The 18,626-nt window shown below is 54.3% G+C and overlaps 1 protein-coding gene across 1 annotated transcript; it reads left to right on the forward strand.

Annotated features, from left to right (window-relative positions):
* Positions 1–9,688: 9,688 nt before the first annotated feature.
* NES (nestin) lies at positions 9,689–18,327 on the forward strand. The gene is made up of 4 exons (XM_054448225.2): positions 9,689–10,611; positions 11,749–11,873; positions 13,562–13,635; positions 13,885–18,327. The coding sequence occupies exons 1-4, from the start codon at positions 9,829–9,831 to the stop codon at positions 17,799–17,801; spliced, it is 4,899 nt and encodes a 1,632-aa protein (XP_054304200.1). The 5' UTR covers positions 9,689–9,828; the 3' UTR covers positions 17,802–18,327.
* Positions 18,328–18,626: the final 299 nt, after the last annotated feature.

Genomic DNA, 18,626 nt, shown 5'->3' on the forward strand with positions numbered 1-18,626 from the left:
GTGGTGAAACCCCGTCTCTACTAAAAATACAAAAAAATTAGCTGAGTGTGGAGGCATGAGCTTGTAATCCCAGCTACTCGGGAGACTGAGGCAGGAGAATCGCTTGAACCTGGGAGGCAGAGGTTGCCGCAAGCCAAGATCATGTTGCTGCACTGTAGCCTGGGTGACAGAACGAGACTCCATCTCAAAAAATAATAAATAAGTAAAAAAATAAAAGCCTCACAGTATCAAGACAATGTGGAGCAATGAGAACTCTGTATACTGCTTATGGGAGAGTAAATTGGTATGAGCACTTTTTTTTTTTTTTTTTTTTGAGACGGGGTCTTCCTCTGTCACCCAGGCTAGAGTGCAGTGACACGATCTTGGCTCACTACAACCTCTGCCTCCTAGGTTCAAGCCATTCTCCTGCCTCAGCCTCCTCAGTAGCTGGGATTACAGGCACACACCACCACGCCCAGCTAATTTTTGTATTTTTAGTAGAAATTGGGTTTCACCATGTTGGCCAGGCTGGTCTCGAACTCCTGACCTCGTGATGCGCCCGCCTCGGCCTCCCAAAGTACTGGGATTACAGGCATGAGCCATCGTGCCCGGCCACTGGTATGAGCATTTTTTAAAGCAATGTGGGCCGGGCACAGTGACTCACACCTGTAATCCTAGCACTTTGGGAAGCCGAGGCGGATGGATCACTTGAGGTCAGGATTTCGAAAGCAGCCTGGCCAACATGGTGAAACCCCATCTCTACTAAAAATACAAGAAAATTAGCTGGGCATCATGGCGAGGGCCTGTAATCCCAGCTACTTGGGAGGCTGAGGCAGGAGAATTGCTTGAACCTGGGAGTTGGAAGTTGCAGTGAGCCAAGATCGAGCCACTGTACTCCAGCCTGGATGACAGAGTGAAACCTGTCTTCAAAATAAATAAATAAATAAATACAACAACTTGGGGGCCAGATGCAGTGGCTCATGTCTGTAATCCCAGCACTCTGGGAGGTCGAGGCAGGCGGATCACTTGAGGCCAGGAGTTCGAGACCAGCCTGGCCAACATGATGAAACTCCATCTCTATTAAAAATACAAAAAATTAGCTGGGTGTGGTGGTGTGGGCCTGTAGTCCCAGCTGCTGGGGAGGCTGAGGCAGGACAATTACTTGAACCTGGGAGGCAGAGGTTACAGTGAGCCAAGACCGCACCACTGCACTCCAGCCTGGGTGACAGAGCAAGACTCCATCTCAAATAAACAAACACAAATCAATGTGGCATTATCAGGTGAAGCTGAAGATATGCTTTCCCTGCGACCAGCAATTCCCTCCAGGGTCGCACCTCAGAAATGGGCATGTGCATGTGCCCAGGAGCACGGGCAGGAGCGTTCACAGCAGCACAGTCAGTAAAAACCCAGACACCCCTTTATTCATTAATTTATTCATTTCATAAGCGTATGTTGAGTACCTGAGGAGGATCAGGCATGGGGAATTTGAATAAGATAGACCCAGTCCCTTACAGGGGTGATCGCTCTCTGCTCAGATGAGGTGGGTATTATTATCCCTTTTTATAGATAAGGAAGCTGAGACTCAGAAAGATTAAGTGCCTCACCAGAACTCAAACTCAGGTTTGCCTCCAGCACCTGTGCTCATTTTTTTTTTTTTTTTTTTTTTTTTTTTTTTTTTTTTTTTTTTTTTAGGTGGAGTTGCACTCTTGTTGCCCAGGCTGGAGTGCAATAGCTCGATCTCGGCTCACTGCAACCTCTGCCTCCCAGGTTCAAGCGATTCTCCTGCCTTGGCGTCCCAAAGTGCTGGGATTACAGGTGCCCACCACCACACCCGGCTAATTTTTTGTATTTTTAGTAGAGACGGGGTTTTGCCACATTGGCCAGGCTGGTCTCAAACTCCTGACCTCAGGTGATCTGCCCACCTCGGCCTCCCAAAATGCTGGGATTACAGGCGTGAGCCACCGCTTCCGGCCAGCACCAGTACTCTTAATAGCTTTGCCACACTGCTTCTGGATAATGCATCTTTCACTTGTCAGCACACTGTGGTATCTGTGCCCTCCTTCAGTGGGGTGTTCACAGCCACACTCAGCCCTGGAGATGTGATCAGGCTTGCATGAGGGTGGACATTTAGTCAGCTCCCTAATGGGAGCTTAGTGTGGGAGGGCACAGAGGTACTGCCAAACATAGACCTCAGCTTCAGCCTCTCCTGGCAGCCCAGCCCAGCCTAACCTTGGCCCCCTGATCTGAGCTCCAGCCCAGCCCCACCTTGCCTTTAGTTCTCCTCTATTTACTTCTCCCAAAAACTAGGTAGGTGGGTGGTGATGGGATAGGAAGACTAGATTTTAACCCAGAGAGAGGGTTTTGAATCCAGAGCTGGTCATTTCCTGGCTCCAGGGGGGCTAAGCTGGCCCTGAGTGAGATGGTAGGAGGAGCATGAGGGATGGCAAAGATACTGAAGGCTCCCTACTAGTTCCTCTCTGATTCATCCTCTGATCCCCCAACATCGCCTTCTTTCCCAGAAAGGGGGAGGTACAGGCTGAGTCAGAAGTGAAGTTCAAGTTCTAGCTGTGTGATCCTGGATAGGTTACTCAATTTCTCTGAGTCGTTTCCTCAGGTAGAAAACTGGATGATAATGATGATGATATTACCTGTCTCACTATGCAAATCTTAAGGTTTTCAAAAATTGTTTCCCAGAGAATGTAGCTTTTCCTGAGGCAATAATGGCCCCTGGTGGCCATGCCCCAACAGACCCCACTACTTTCTGCAGAACAGAGACCTGCGCTGAGTGAGGAAGTGGGCAGATTGCTTCTCTGAAGTTGCTCATCAAAACCACAGACCCAGGTTGGGAGTGGTGGCTCATGCCTGTAATCCCAGCACTTTTGGGAGGTCGAGGCAGGCGGATCACCTGAGGTCAGGAGTTCGAGACCAGCCTGACCAACATAGTGAAACCCCGTCTCTATTAAAAATACAAAAATTAGCCAGGCATGGGGGTACGTGCCTGTAATCCCAGCTACTTGGGAGGCTGAGGCAGGAGAGTTGTTTGAATCCGGGAGGCAGAGGTTGCAGTGAGCCAAGATTGCACCACTGCACTCCGGCCTGGGTGACAGAGTGAGACTCTGTGTCAAAACAAAAACAAAAACAAAACAAACAAAAAACCCCACAGACCCAGAGAGTTAGGGTTAAAAGGGAACAGCTTGTTGTTTTACACCCTTACCCTTATCCTCGGCGGCCTCATCCATGCTCTTAGTCGCCCTTTATCCACCCTAACCAGGCAGCATCCTTCTAAATCTCTATCCCAGCCCCCAACCCTAGAGCTGCACATCTGGAAGCTGCTGTATCTCCCCCATGCCACTATCCCTCCCCTTCCCTAGGGCTTAACCACATACCTGGGAGTCTTCCCTGTCCCCTCCCTCCAAACCCACATCTAACTCATCCTGGAACACACACAGCCTAGAAATTCTCATGTCTCTTCCCTCCTCTCCACCCTGAGGCTCAGGTCTCATCCAGCCTTGCTGGTGGCAACCGCCTTCTAACTCGCCACCTACCCCAACCCTCCAAGATGATCTTTCTAAGATGCAAATCTCACCAGGCTACCCTTTGGTTGAGGTTAAAACCCTTCATGACTCCTCGCTGCCCAGAGGACAAAGGCCCATGCTCCTCCCTTCATCATGCCTGCCCCCTCCTCTGGGTTCCCTTGCTCATGCTTGCCTGTCTGCACGGGACATACTCCCTGGCTCCCAGGCCTGCCCTCTAACACACCCATAGGCTCCTTGGGGAAGGGCTCCATATCGGTCACCTTTGATTCCTTTGCAACATTTATTGGGTGCCTACCGTGCACCTGGTTTTCAATAGGTGCTTAATAAATATTGTTTGGCCCCGGTGAGGTCACTCACACCTATAATCCTAGCACTTTGGGAGGCCGAGGTGGGTGGATCACTTGAGCCCAGAAGTTCAAGACCAGCCTGGGCAACATAGGAAAACCCCATCTCTACAAAAAATAAACAAAATTAGCTGGGCATAGTGGCATGCACCTGTGGTCCCAGCTACTCAGGAGGCTGAGGTGGGAAGATCACTTGAGCCCGGGAGGTCAAGGCTGCAGTGAGCCCTGATAGCACCACTACACTCCAGCCTGAGTGACAGAGTGAGGCCTTGTCTCAAAAAGAAAAAAAACTGGGCTTGATGGCTCACACCTGTAATCCTAGCACTTTGGGAGGCCCAGGTGGGAGGATTGCTGGAGCTCAGGAGATTGAGACCAGCCTGGGCAACATAGTGAGACCTCTTCTCTACAAAAATAAAAAATAAAAAATTAGCTGGGTGTGGTGGCACGTGCCTGTAGTCCCAGCTACTTGGGACGTTGAAGCAGGAGGATCGCTTAAGCCTGGGAGGTTAAGGCTGCAGTGAGCTGTGATTGCACTATTGCACTCTAGCCTGGGTGACAGAGCGAGACCCTGTCTCAAAAAATAAAAGGAAGTCAAATTTAAAAAAATAAATCAGTAAGGAAACCAAGTCCCAGAGGGGTGACTTGATTAGTTCAAATATCCCATAGTGACACAGGGCTCCCCGTTCAATGTTTTTTTCACTCCACTGGGCTGCTCCTTAGCTTCTACCCCCAGGACAGAGAATGGGAAGGCCACCTTTCCTGCTGTGGACGTGAAGGGAAGGAGAGGGCAGGAAAGCCAGTCCCATCATCCCTCCAGTAGGGAAAGGAGAAAATAGACTGAGAAGGGACATTCCCACCTCCTGGTGCCAGCTCCAAGCCTCCCTCCTGTGGCTGGGGAAAAGCAGGACAGAAAGGCAGGGCCCAGCCAGGATGCAGAGCTCCCAGGTCCCAGCCAGGCTGCCCAGAAGAGGCCCTTCCCTTTCCCTGCTTCCCAGGTGCTTTGGTACAGAGCTTCTCAAAGTTGCTCCCCTGCCACCTGGTCTCCATCCTGTTTGTTTCCCTCTCCCCATCTCTTTTCTAAGACTCATTGCTGACCTTATCCTTGCCACATGCGTCCAGTAGGACCTGTCTAGCTGGGAAGTGGAGGGAAAGGGAGAATAGAGGAGGGGCTAAGTTAGGGATGAGGGCAAGAGCGACTCCCTGGCCCCTGCCCTAGCCCATGCATTGCGAGGCAAAGAAGGTAAGGGATAGGGGAGGTAACAAAAATGAAAGAGTTTTAGATCTGTCTGACCACTGCCTGCAGTGTTCTGTTGTATCTCCTCCTCCTGTCCTGTAATGACTTTTTGGCAGATTCTAGAGCTTTCTAGGCACTTTGGGCTATACAAGTCCTATATAGTTCAGTTGACCCAGTTTTAAACTTCAGTCTCCTATCCCATTAAAACACTCTTCATTACCTGCTAGCCAACGCTTGGCCCCAGGTCCAAAGGCTGGCACTGGGGAGAGGAATGCTCTGCTCTTTGCACCAACCCCCACCCCTGTGGCCCCCTCTGAGGCTTATTTCCCCTCTGTAGGACACAGGAAAACACAGGGGTAGGTGCCACTTACCTAGTGTTACAGTCAACCTCCCTCAGACGCGAACCTCCCTTGGGTGTGGTGACACCCAAGCCGGCTGCACCATGGGGGCTCCTTTTATGGGGTCCTCTTGGCCCACAGAACCTCACCTGTCTCCTCCTGTGCCCCTTTCCTTTCCCCATTCATCTCTCTCCAGGCTCTGTGTCCCTTATTCAGTGAGGCTAAGAGAGTGGATGAGCAAGTCCTCCACCCTAAAAGACAGCCGGCCTGGAGCGGGATGCCAATGTGTCCTTTGGCAGGCCCTGCCTTGAGGAGTCCTTCCTTGGGGAGGCTGCACCCACTCTCCTTGGTGGGCATCGTCCTTGCCCTCTGAGCAGAGGAGGGAAAGCCACAGCTTGCCATCCTGGACTAGCCACTCCACACTCCAGTGCTGCTGGTCACAGTCTCCTCACATTCCGCTTGCCTTCTCTAATGCAGACTTGGGTGGGGAGAAGGCCTTCAGGGTGGGGGCTGGCAATTTCCTTTAGTCTGTGTGTGTGCTACTCAGAGGCCATTATTTTTAGTTTCAGAGCTTAGACACAAGTTCATTCAGAAAGTCTTTATCAAACACTCTGGGATGGGCTCGGTGGCTCACGCCTGTAATCCCAGCACTTTGGGAGGCTGAGGCAGGTAGATCACTTGAGGCCAGGAGTTTGAGATCAGCCTGGCCAACATGGTGAAAACCCCGTCTCTACTAAAAAAACACAAAAAATTAGCTGGGCATGGTGGCACAAGCCTGTAGTGCCAGCTACTCGGGAGACTGAGAATCGCTTGAACCGGGGAGGCAGAGGTTGCAGTAAGCTGAGACCACGCCACTATACTCCAGCCTGGGTGATGGAGTGAGACCGTCTCCAAAATAAATAAATAAAATTTAAAAAAATTAAAAATACAAAAACATTATTCCAAGATCCCTTACCATCTGGTCATCTTCTTCTGGGATTAACTCCAATCCATCAAGGTCCCTTTTAAAATATAGTGTCCAGTACAACACTCCAGATATGGAGGGCAATAGGAGTGTTGCCGTTGCTCATCTGGACACCTTGCATCTATAGTCACTTATATCCTTTTCACTTTTTTAGACAGCCACTTAGTATTGGTTTCTTCCTAACAAGCTTGTAGTCTTCTAAAACCCCCAGCTCTTTCTTCTTCGCTAGACACTCCCTACTCTTCAGCCAGGCTTTATTCTCCTCTTCTTATGCTGTTGATTTTTTGAAACCAAAAGCAGAATTTTACACTTATCCCTATTAAATGTCATCTGTTTTTTTTTCTATTTTGTTAAAATATAACTCTCAGTTCTTGCATAGTCTGTAGATCTGATAAACATGGCTTCCATGTTTTCATTCAAGTCTTTAATTAAAACTTTTAATTGTCAGGACCAAGGACAGGATTCCCTCGGGGCAGCACACAGAACCCCCTAAGCTTGCTCATGGCCATCTCTGGGGATGACTGCTGGGCTGACTTTGTATCCACCAGTTGTAGTACCACATAGTTCATATGTCCTGGGTCCAGAGACCTAATAAAAGGTACAGCCAACGGCCCCACAAACATCCCAGTAGCCAAATGCAGTCACCAGGGACGGAGAGGAAGGGAGGGCCTAAGTTTCTCTAGGGAGGGCCTTATTTCTCTAAGTGCCTCAAATATCAGGTATCTGTTTAGAATCTGGTAAGCACTGATGTAGAGCCTCTAGGTTGTGAATGCTGGAACGTACCATCTCCTGTTTTAGGAAAATCAATGCCACACTCTTCCCCAGAATTCTTAACAATCTCTATTCCCCATAATTCCTAAAACTCACCAAGAGTGATTCACAAGAGAGGTTTCCTTTAGCTTAATGGCTTTCATTGTGACGGTCCTCAAAAAAGGCTTTATACAAAGACTTCCCTATACCTGGTCTTATTTGATTATCAGAACAAACTTATAGGGATACGTGGGTATTAACCTGCTTTACCAAATAGGTAAACGCAGGCTCACTTAGAGAAGTTATGTGATTTGTCCAATGTCATTCAGTTAGAAAGTGCAAAAGTCAGCTACTCTTTGCATGAGACACGGTTCCAAATGTCTCCCCTTTGGGTGAGGGTGAGGGGTTCAGAGAGGAACCCCCAGCCCAATGCCACCCTACCTCTTTAGGGGACCTCCCCCAAGAATCCCAAGGGATCTCAAACATTTAGCATTCCTCTCCTCCCAGACAGAAAGTGAAAGAGAGAAGGAGTGCGGTGACTCATGCCTGTAATCCCAGCGCTTTGGGAGGCCAAGGCGGGTGGATCACCTGAGGTCAGGAGTTCAAACCAGCCTGGCCAACATGGTGAAACCCCATCTCTACTAAAAATACAAAAATTAGCCTGGCATGATGGCAGGCATCTGAAATCCCAGCTACTTGGGAGGCTGAGGCAGGAGAATCACTTGAACCGGGGAGGCGAAGGTTGCAGTGAGCCGAGATCACATCACTGCACTCCAGCCTGGGCAACAGAGCAAGACTCCCTCTCAAAGATAAAAATAAAAATAAAAGAAAGAGAGGAGGAGATTCCAAGCAAGCTCTGCTGGCCACAACTCTGGGGAGCCCTCAGCCCAAATCAAACAGCAGGATTTATGAGGTAATGCAAGGTTGAAGGAGCCTGGGCATCCCAGATCCTCAGCCTCCCGGCCTGCACTGACTCTCAGTCAATGTCCTGTCACTAACCCCTCCCTGGCCTCCATTCTACATATTGGTGGTGAATTCCAAAGCCCCATTGGCCTAGGGACAGGGATGGGGTCCTTGAGCGACTCCTCAAGGGGAGGGGATATTGGAGGGATGACTTCCTGGTTATTGACCCGGCTGTACCCTCTACCCAGAAAACCCTCTCCATCCTCTGTGCTGCCCGGCTCTGTCCCCAGCACCTTGGAGGCTGATTAAGTATTGTAGTCATCTTTTTATGTTTACCTCCACCACCAGGCTATGAGTGCCCATCACTGTTGACCTCACATCACCAAACTATAAGCATTTCCAGGGCTGGGACAGAGTCCCTGCAATCTCTTTGGTGCTGACACATAGTAGGTGCTCAATTAACACTTGAGCTAAATTGGATTTAGCAGCTTGATCAGAAACGCCTTCCCCAAAGATCCCCTCCATCTCATTATCGCTGCGTCTCCTCCCCAGCCCTACTTCTCCTTCACTGTAAATCCCCCAAATCCCACCTGTCCTTTACCTCCCAGCTCAACGATGCACTCCGTCCAGAAAGCCTTCCCTACTACTCTCACCCTTGGTGAGCTCTCTACTTCATAAACTGTAGAATCTTTAAAAGGTTGTTTTGAAGATTAAGTCAGATCATGGAAGTAAAATATTGGAACACGACTGGGCACATCATAAAGGCTGGATAAACTTGGGCTAGTCGTTAGGAAGGAAAAGAATGGCCTCTTCCTGCTGCTTCCACTTCTGAAAGCCGCCAGAGGGCGTCCACCACCCAACATTCTCTGGCAGGGGGTGCGGGAGAAGGGGCCCTTCCCCAAGAACAGAACTTCCTAAAGCGGATGTGTGAACGTCGCAGTTATACGGAAGACTTATAGGAAGGATGGACAAACGTTCTTAAGCCCATGACGGCCCTTCACCTGGTCGCTCCCTTTTCTGATGGGGACTCAGGCAATAGCGTGTGTGTGTGTGTGTATCCGTGTGTCCTAATATCAGACATTTGTTTTTGTTTTCCAGGCAGCGTCTCTCCAGCTTCTTTCTGCAATGCTGTAGTACTCTCTCCAGTATTTCAGGAGGAGGAGCATTTGCTACTTCAAAAACAAAAAACAAAAAACAAAAACCTGGCCACATCCATTTTTTTCAGCAGCCATGCGATTTCCATCATTGCTCCCATTTTATGGATGAGGAAACTGAGTCTTAGAGGAATTCAGTAAATGATACCTCTCTCGGATGTGTTGAGTAACTGAGACTGCACTCCCTCCCAGGCCGGAACGTCCTGGCACTCCCACCCCCAAAGGCTCAGTTCTGTGCATTATCTGCCTTTTTCGGGGATTGTGACCCTTCTTCACAGCCTCCTCCCTCAGAAAGCCACCACCATCAGATCCGATTCTCCATGGTACGGCTTCTTCTTTGGTTCCACTCTCCAGCACCCTGGGGAAGCGGGGCCAGAAGCTGCTGCCACTCTCTGACCTCTAAGGGGTTAAGGCCTGGGTCCCGCCCCTCTTCCCGCCCGCCTGGCGGGAGTATGAATAGCCTCGCTCCCACTCCCGACTCTCAGTCGCTCAGGCTACTCCCACCCCGCCCCGCCCCGTCATTGTCCCCGTCGGTCTCTTTTCTCTTCCGTCCTAAAAGCTCTGCGAGCCGCTCCCTTCTCCTGGTGCCCCGCGTCTGTCCATCCTCAGTGGGTCAGACGAGCAGGATGGAGGGCTGCATGGGGGAGGAGTCGTTTCAGATGTGGGAGCTCAATCGGCGCCTGGAGGCCTACCTGGCCCGGGTCAAGGCGCTAGAGGAGCAGAATGAGCTGCTCAGCGCGGAGCTCGGGGGGCTCCGGGCACAATCCGCGGACACCTCCTGGCGGGCGCGTGCCGACGACGAGCTGGCGGCCCTGAGAGCCCTGGTTGACCAGCGCTGGCGGGAGAAGCACGCGGCCGAGGTGGCGCGCGACAACCTGGCTGAAGAGCTGGAGGGCGTGGCAGGCCGATGCCAGCAGCTGCGGCTGGCCCGGGAGCGGACGACGGAGGAGGTAGCCCGCAACCGGCGCGCCGTCGAGGCGGAGAAATGCGCCCGGGCCTGGCTGAGTAGCCAGGCGGCAGAGCTGGAGCGCGAGCTAGAGGCTCTACGCGTGGCGCACGAGGAGGAGCGCGTCGGCCTGAACGCGCAGGCCGCCTGTGCCCCCCGCTGCCCCGCGCCGCCCCGCGGGCCTCCCGCGCCGGCTCCGGAGGTGGAGGAGCTGGCAAGGCGACTGGGCGAGGCGTGGCGCGGGGCAGTGCGCGGCTACCAGGAGCGCGTGGCACACATGGAGACGTCGCTGGGCCAGGCCCGCGAGCGGCTGGGCCGGGCGGTGCAGGGTGCCCGCGAGGGCCGCCTGGAGCTGCAGCAGCTCCAGGCTGAGCGCGGAGGCCTCCAGGAGCGCAGGGCAGCGTTGGAACAGAGGTTGGAGGGCCGCTGGCAGGAGCGGCTGCGGGCTACTGAAAAGTTCCAGGTGAGGAGGTTGAGGGCCTGGGTGAGAGAAAGTCCTAGAAAGCTCCAGAAAGTCCCTTATGAAGCTCAGAGACCTGGGAAGGGAGTGGGGCTAGCTGGCTGCTGAATCAGGAGCCAGTTCTCAGAAACCTGGTGCCACAAGTCCTAGACTTTTACAGCCCGTCTAGTGTAGGATGCGAATGGCGGGGCTTCTCGACTCACATCCCGGGTGGGCAGTCAGGCCCAAGACCCGTTGCAGCAGCCCCGCCACTCTCTGGATGGCACCTTCTGGCTCTGATGATGACCTGGGCTCCAGGCCCCTCCCCAGGCTCTGGTATTACTAGGAAGACACCCAGCACTGTCGCCTCTGCGCTGAGTCTGGTGGCCTGGCCACTCAGAATCACCAAGTTCCTCACAGCCCTCCTCCCCCTGAGGGGAGGAGTGAGGGGCCGTGAATGAATGGCTACCAGCCCCCTCCCATGTCATGGCTTCTCGGCTCCCTGGAGCACATTCCAGAGGCCCATAACAGCTGCTCCTTCTCACAGGGCACAGATGTGGCCAGCAGCTGAGAAAACAGCTTCTTGCCTGGGCCACACAGAGGTGCCATGGCCACCTCCCCATCCCCCCTCTCAGAGGAGAGAAAATCCAGAACATGTGGGAAATGGGGGTGGGGCGGGGGTGAGAGCCTGCTGTGAGGAGCAGGAGACAGCTGTGGGAGATGGGACCAGTGGGGGACAGGGGCTGTTTGCCTTCCACTCCTGCAGGCTCCAGGCCTGTTGATTAATCGTTTTTCCTTCTGCTTTCCCTTTTTTTTCCCCTCTTCTCTCTCCATAACCCATCTCGTCTCCTCCCTCACATCCCCTTCCTGTGGGAGCTGTGTTCTGAGCAACATGTGCTACCATTTAATCAGCATCCTCAGAGGAGGAGCAGGCCATGGGAGAGAGCTGAGAGGGCTGACAGGGGCCCTGGGCTCATCTTGGCTGATCCAGAAGGGGCTCTCTGGGCAGGGAATAGGGTAGGGGAGGCGGGGGTCTGCTACACAGATAAGTCAGCCAGGGAGCAGGAGGTGCTTCCCGGGCAGCGGCAGTGGGCAGGATGCAGGTTGGTTCACAGAAGGGACCCCAGCCCCCCCGCTGACTGCCTCTCGCCTGCCCTGCAGCTGGCTGTGGAGGCCCTGGAGCAGGAGAAACAGGGCCTACAGAGCCAGATCGCTCAGGTCCTGGAAGGTCGGCAGCAGCTGGCGCATCTCAAGATGTCCCTCAGCCTGGAGGTGGCCACGTACAGGTACGAGACGAGCCCTGTCCACCCAGGCACACAGAGGCACACACACATGCTGGGGCAGACTATGTGGCTGAAGGGGACCAGAGGTATAGGTGATGGCAACTCTGCTGCCACTGGGTTCTGTGACTCTAGGATGGTCACTTCCACACCAGAACATGTCCTGCCTGAAACCATCTGCTCCCCCATAGGCTGGAGACCTGAGAAATGTCCTGTGCCCAGGAAACCCCCCCAGGAGAGATGATATTGCCGAGTGGGACAGCCTCTGGAGAGGGGCTGGGCCCGTGTGGGGCAACTGCATCCAGACCCTTCCCCCAAGGGGCAAAGCACCAACTCTATGCGTACCCACACCCAGGGGGTCATTGTCCTTTGGCAGCCACAGAAAGGAGTCATTGCAGGCATGGGGTGGCTGCACTGACTTGCCACCTGACCTGGGCCTCAGCCTTGTCTAGGGGCTGAGGGCTGGGCTGGGGGACTTCCAAGGCCTCTTCTAGCCTGGATGTCATGGGGCCTGACTCCTCTGATGCCCCTAGTGCCCTTGGTCCTGCCCAGCCTTTCATTGTCCACATTTTCTGTTATCCTAGAAATGGCTGAGACCAAGGAGGGGTGGCTTCTCACTTGCTATGTGGCCTTGGGCAAAGCCCGCCGTCTCTTCTGGGAAACTGGTCCTGTTGGCTGAGGGGCCATTGATGGAGCCTGAGGAAGGGGCTCTGTGGCTGGTGAAGGGCCACATGAGATCCAGGAAAGGAGGGGAGGCAAGGCCCAGAGATGGAAGTTCAGTGAGGCTCTGGGGAGGACATGGAGGAGAGGGGCCCCACCGCCAGGGAAGAGAAGCCCAGAAGGAAGGCCGCAGCACTGGGAAGGACAGAGGTGAGGCTACAGCGAGTGCTAACCAGACTCAGAGATCATGGAGCAAAGCAGAGAGGAGCAGCTGCTCAGCCTAAGTTATTGAATTGATTGGTCCCTGCTCCCCTCATTGGTTCAAGGGGCGCTGAGGCAGGGGCCTGGACACAAAGACCTCTGTGCCCTGAAGAGCTTGGGATCCAGAGTGCTTAGAGATCCTGAGATGAGGGCCCTGACCCCCAGTGAAGCCACCGAGGGGAAGGGTCTGGTGGGCCCCGAGGAATTTAACTGCTGTTTTTTGAGGCATGAAAAGGATTTGGAGAGGGGGAGCTGAATTCATTTGCTTTTGTCTGTCGCTAGCTCTGGGGGCCATGGGGAAGGAGGAGGGAGCCCATCCCATGGGAACAGCCTGAGAATTCCCACTTCCCCAGAATCCTCTCCTTCTCAGACCCTCCAGATGGTGGCTTGGACAATGGCAGCAATTAGCATGAGAATTGGTCCCCTACACAGAGGATGAGGTCATTGGCCTGGGGTGGGAGGAGGAGGCTAGCCCAAGCCTTGTGTGGGTGTGTGTAGGGCAATGTCCGACTGTGTGGGAATCTGCTTCTATGTCTGAGCTCTGTTGTGTATCCCAAATACGGTGTGACTTTGTGTGACCAAGTGTGTGATGTCTGTGGGTATGTGACTGTGTGATTTCACCCTGAGTGTGGCTTTTGTGTGACAGTGTCAAATGAAGAGGAAGCCTGCAGGGCCTGGATGGTGCAAGCTCAGCCTGAGTTGTCCCCAGCTGGCTTGCTGTCTGCAGGCCTGGGGGCAGAGGGCTGACCCCACTTTCCCTCTGTCCTCTCCAGGACCCTCCTGGAGGCTGAGAACTCCCGGCTGCAAACACCTGGCGGTGGCTCCAAGACTTCCCTCAGCTTTCAGGGTAAGAGGAGGGGCCAAGTTCCCCCAGAAACTATCCTGTTTTGCTCTTCATACCCCAGACCTATCTTTCCCGAGAGGCACCAATCTAAATCTCAAGTCCGTGGCCTCCAGTGTCAGTGAGCATGCTCTCAGCCCAGCCATGGACGCCAGGGGCAGGCGCATGGATATTCTTGCCAGCGGCGGCTGCTCTGTGGCTCCCCTCACTGCCAGTGATATACTGATGCTGTTTCTTCCCCCTCTGCCTTTCCAGACCCCAAGCTGGAGCTGCAATTCCCTGGGACCCCAGAGGGCCGGCGTCTTGGATCTTTGCTTCCAGTCCTGAGCCCAACTTCCCTCCCCTCACCCTTGCCTGCTACCCTTGAGACACCTGTGCCAGCCTTTCTTAAGAACCAAGAATTCCTCCAGGCCCGTACCCCTACCTTGGCCAGCACCCCCATCCCCCCCACACCTCAGGCACCCTCTCCTGCTGCAGATGCAGAGATCAGAGCCCAGGATGCTCCTCTCTCTCTGCTCCAGACACAGGGTGGGAGGAAACAGGCTTCAGAGCCCCTGCGGGCTGAAGCCAGGGTGGCCATTCCTGCCAGCGTCCTGCCTGGACCAGAGGAGCCTGGGGGCCAGCGGCAAGAGGCCAGTACAGGCCAGTCCCCAGAGGACCATGCCTCCTTGGCCCCACCCCTCAGCCCTGACCACTCCAGTTTAGAGGCTAAGGATGGAGAATCCGGTGGGTCTAGAGTGTTCAGCATATGCCAAGGGGAAGGTGAAGGGCAAATCTGGGGGTTGGTAGAGAAAGAAACAGCCATAGAGGGCAAAGTGGTAAGCAGCTTGCAGCAGGAAATATGGGAAGAAGAGGATCTAAACAGGAAGGAAATCCAGGACTCCCAGGTTCCTTTGGAAAAAGAAACCCTGAAGTCTCTGGGAGAGGAGATTCAAGAGTCACTGAAGACTCTGGAAAACCAGAGCCATGAGACACTAGAAAGGGAGAATCAAGAATGTCCGAGGTCTTTAGAAGAAGATTTAGAAACACTAAAAAGTCTAGAAAAGGAAAATAAAGAGCTATTAAAGGATGTGGAGGTAGTGAGACCTCTAGAAAAAGAGGCTGTAGGCCAACTTAAGCCTATAGGAAAAGAGGACACACAGACATTGCAATCCCTGCAAAAGGAGAATCAAGAACTAATGAAATCTCTTGAAGGTAAACTAGAGACATTTTTATTTCCAGGAAAGGAAAATCAAGAATTAGTAAGTTCTCTGCAAGAGAACTTAGAGTCATTGACAGCTCTGGAAAAGGAGAATCAAGAGCCACTGAGATCTCCAGAAGTAGGGGATGAGGAGGCACTGAGACCTCTGACAAAGGAGAATCAGGAACCCCTGAGGTCTCTTGAAGATGAGAACCAAGAGGCCCTTAGATCTCTAGAAAAAGAGAACCAGGAGCCACTGAAGACTCTAGAAGAAGAGGACCAGAGTATTCCACTGAAGACTCTAGAAGAAGAGGACCAGAGTATTGTGAGACCTCTAGAAACAGAGAATCACAAATCACTGAGGTCTTTGGAAGAACAGGACCAAGTGTCATTGAGAACTCTTGAAAAAGAGACTCAACAGCGACAGAGGTCTCTAGGGGAAGAGGATCAGATGACATTAAGACCCCCAGAAAAAGTGGATCCAGAACCACTGAAGTCTCTTGACCAGGAGATAGCTAGACCTCTTGAAAATGAGAATCAAGAGTTCTTAAAGTCACTCAAAGAAGAGAGTGTAGAGGCAGTAAAATCTTTAGAAACAGAGATCCTAGAATCACTGAAGTCCACAGGACAAGAGAACCTGGAAACACTGAAATCTCCAGAAACTCAAGCACCACTGTGGTCTCCAGAAGAAATAAATCAGGGGACAATGAAACCTCCAGAAAAGGAAATTCAAGAACCACTGGAGTCTGTGGAAGTGAACCAAGAGACACTGAGACTCCTGGAAGAGGAGAATCAGGAATCATTGAGATCTCTGGGAGCATGGAACCTGGAGAATTTGAGATCTCCAGAGGAGGTAGACAAGGAAAGTCAAAGGAATCTGGAAGAGGAAGAGAACCTGGGGAAGGGAGAGAACCAAGAGTTACTGAGGTCTCTGGAGGAGGAGGGACGGGAGCTGCCGCAGTCTGCAGATGTGCAGAGGTGGGAAGATACGGTGGGGAAGGACCAAGAACTGGCTCAGGAAATCCCCCCTGGGATGGCTGGAGTGGAAAATGAGGATGAGGCCGAGCTGAATCTGAAGGAGCAGGATGGCTTCACTGGGAAGGAGGAGGTGGTAGAGCTGGGAGAGCTGAATGCCACAGAGGAGGTCTGGATTCCAGGTGAGGGACACCCAGAGAGCCCTGAGCCCAAGGAGCAGAGAGGCCTAGTTGAGGGAGCCAGTGGGAAGGGAGGGGCTGAGGGCCTCCAGGACCCCGAAGGGCAATCACAACAGGTGGGGGCCCCAGGCCTCCAAGCTCCCCAGGGGCTGCCAGAGGCGATAGAGCCCCTGGTGGAAGATGAGGATGTGGCCCCAGGGGGTGACCAAGCCTCCCCAGAGGTCATGTTGGGGTCAGAGACTGCCACGGGTGAGTCTGCTGCGGGAGCTGAGCCAGGCCCGGGGCAGGAGGTGGGAGGGCTGGAGGACCCAGGCCATCTGACCAGGGAAGAGGGGATGGAATCACCCCTGGAAGAGGAGAGTGTGGAGGCAAAGAGGGTTCAAGGCTTGGAAGGGCCTAGAAAGGACCTAGAGGAGGCAGGTGGTCTGGGGACAGAGTTCTCCGAGCTGCCTGGGAAGAGCAGAGACCCTTGGGAGCCTCCCAAGGGTAGGGAGGAGTCAGAGGCTGAGGCCCCCAGGGGAGCAGAGGAGGTGTTCCCTGCTGAGACCCTGGGCCACGCTGGAAGTGATGCCCCTCCATCTCGGCCCCTGGGGTCAGAGGAAGCTGAGGAGGATGTACCACCAGTGCTGGTCCCCCCAAGCCCAACGTACACCCCGATCCTGGAAGATGCCCCTGGGCCCCAGCCTCAGGCTGAAGGGAGTCAGGAGGCTAGCTGGGGGGTGCAGGGGAGGGCTGAAGCCCTGGGGAAAGTAGAGAGCGAGCAGGAGGAGTTGGGTTCTGGGGAGATTCCCGAGGGCCTCCAGGAGGAAGGGGAGGAGTGCAGAGAAGAGAGCGAGGAGGATGAGCTCGGGGAGACCCTTCCAGACTCCACTCCCCTGGGCCTCTACCTCAGGTCCCCCACCTCCCCCACGTGGGACCCCACTGGAGAGCAGAGGCCACCCCCTCAAGGGGAGACTGGAAAGGAGGGCTGGGATCCTGCTGTCCTGGCTTCCGAGGGCCTTGAGGCCCCACCCTCAGAAGAGGAGGAGCGGGAGGAGGGAGAAGAGGAGTGTGGCCGTGGCTCTGACCTGTCAGAGGAATTTGAGGACCTGGGGACTGAGGCACCTTTTCTTCCTGGGGTCCCTGGGGAGGTGGCAGAACCTCTGGGCCAGGTGCCCCAGATGCTACTGGAGCCTGCAGCCTGGGATCGGGATGGGGAGTCCGATGGGTTTGCAGATGAGGAAGAAAGTGGGGAGGAGGGAGAGGAGGATGAGGAGGAGGGGAGGGAGCCAGGGGCTGAGCGGTGGGGGCCAGGGTCTTCTGTTGGCAGCCTCCAGGCCCTGAGTAGCTCCCAGAGAGGGGAATTCCTGGAGTCTGATTCTGTGAGTGTCAGTGTCCCCTGGGATGACAGCTTGAGGGGTGCAGTGGCTGATGCCCCCATGACTGCCCTGGAAACAGAGTCCCAGGACAGTGCTGAGCCTTCTGGCTCAGAGGAAGAGTCTGACCCTGTTTCCTTGGAGAGGGAGGACAAAGTCCCTGGCCCTCTGGAGATCCCCAGTGGAATGGAGGATGCAGGTCCAGGGGCAGACATCACTGGTGTTAACGGCCAGGGTCCCAACTTGGAGAAGTCACAGCATGTGAATGGAGGAGTGATGAACGGGCTGGAGCAGTCTGAGGAAGTGCGGCAAGGAATGCCGCCGGTCTCTGAGGGAGACCGAGGGAGCCCCTTTCAGGAGGAGGAGGGGAGTGCTCTGAAGACCTCTTGGGCAGGGGCTCCTGTTCACCTGGGCCAGAGTCAATTCTTGAAGTTCACTCAGAGGGAAGGAGATAGAGAGTCCTGGTCCTCAGGGGAGGACTAGGAAAAGACCATCTGCCCGGCACTGGGGACTTAGGGGTGCAGGGAGGAGAAGGATGCCTCCAAGCCCGCTCCCTGCTCAGGAGCAGCACTCTTACGATCTCTTGACATATGGTTTCTGGCTGAGAGGCCTGGCCCGCTAAGGTGAAATGGGGTGTGACAAAGGAGCCTACTCCAAGAATGGAGGCTGTAGGAATATAACCTCCCGCCCTGCAAAGGGAATCTCTTGCCTGCTCCATCTCATAGGCTAAGTCAGCTGAATTCCGATAGTACTAGGTCCCCTTCCCTCCGCATCCCGTCAGCTGGAAAAGGCCTGTGGCCCAGAGGCTTCTCCAAAGGGAGGGTGACATGCTGGCTTTTGTGCCCAAGCTCACCAGCCCTGCGCCATCTCACTGCAGTAGCACACCCTCCTGGGCCTATGGCTAATGGAGGTGACGGCACTCCCATGTCCTGACCACCCCCATCCCTGCCACGCTGTGGCCCTGCCTGGCTAGTCCCTGCCTGAATAAAGTAATGCCTCCGCCTTCAAAGTCTGGACTCTTCCTTCCCCCACTCAGAGGGGGCCCTCAGGGTTAGTACAGGAGCAGAGACGGGGTGGCGTGGCGGGGGAGACTGTGGGAGACTGCGGGGGAGAGGAGGAAGCCGGTGCTGGGGAGGGGCTGCCTCCTGAGGAGAGGAGGACCCGGGGGCCTCCTGGGGGGATGAAGGCAGACAGACCCAAGCTGCAGGCAGCAGTGCTGGGGGCTGGGGTGGGCCAGGGGCTGTTGCTTGGCTGGGGGGAGGCCAGTCCAGGTGACCTCAGCGCCTGCAGAAGCCAGGCCCGTCATCA

This window comes from Pongo pygmaeus, chromosome 1, assembly GCF_028885625.2.
Source record: "Pongo pygmaeus isolate AG05252 chromosome 1, NHGRI_mPonPyg2-v2.0_pri, whole genome shotgun sequence".
Classification (NCBI taxonomy): Eukaryota; Metazoa; Chordata; class Mammalia; order Primates; family Hominidae; genus Pongo; species Pongo pygmaeus.

Coding starts and splice junctions, on each gene's coding strand:
- NES (XM_054448225.2), top strand. CDS start 9,829: ATGGAGGGCTGCATGGGGGAGGAGTCGTTTCAGATGTGGGAGCTCAAT. Junction 10,612..11,748: donor GGGCTACTGAAAAGTTCCAG/GTGAGGAGGTTG, acceptor CCTGCCCTGCAG/CTGGCTGTGGAGGCCCTGGA. Junction 13,636..13,884: donor GACTTCCCTCAGCTTTCAGG/GTAAGAGGAGGG, acceptor CTGCCTTTCCAG/ACCCCAAGCTGGAGCTGCAA.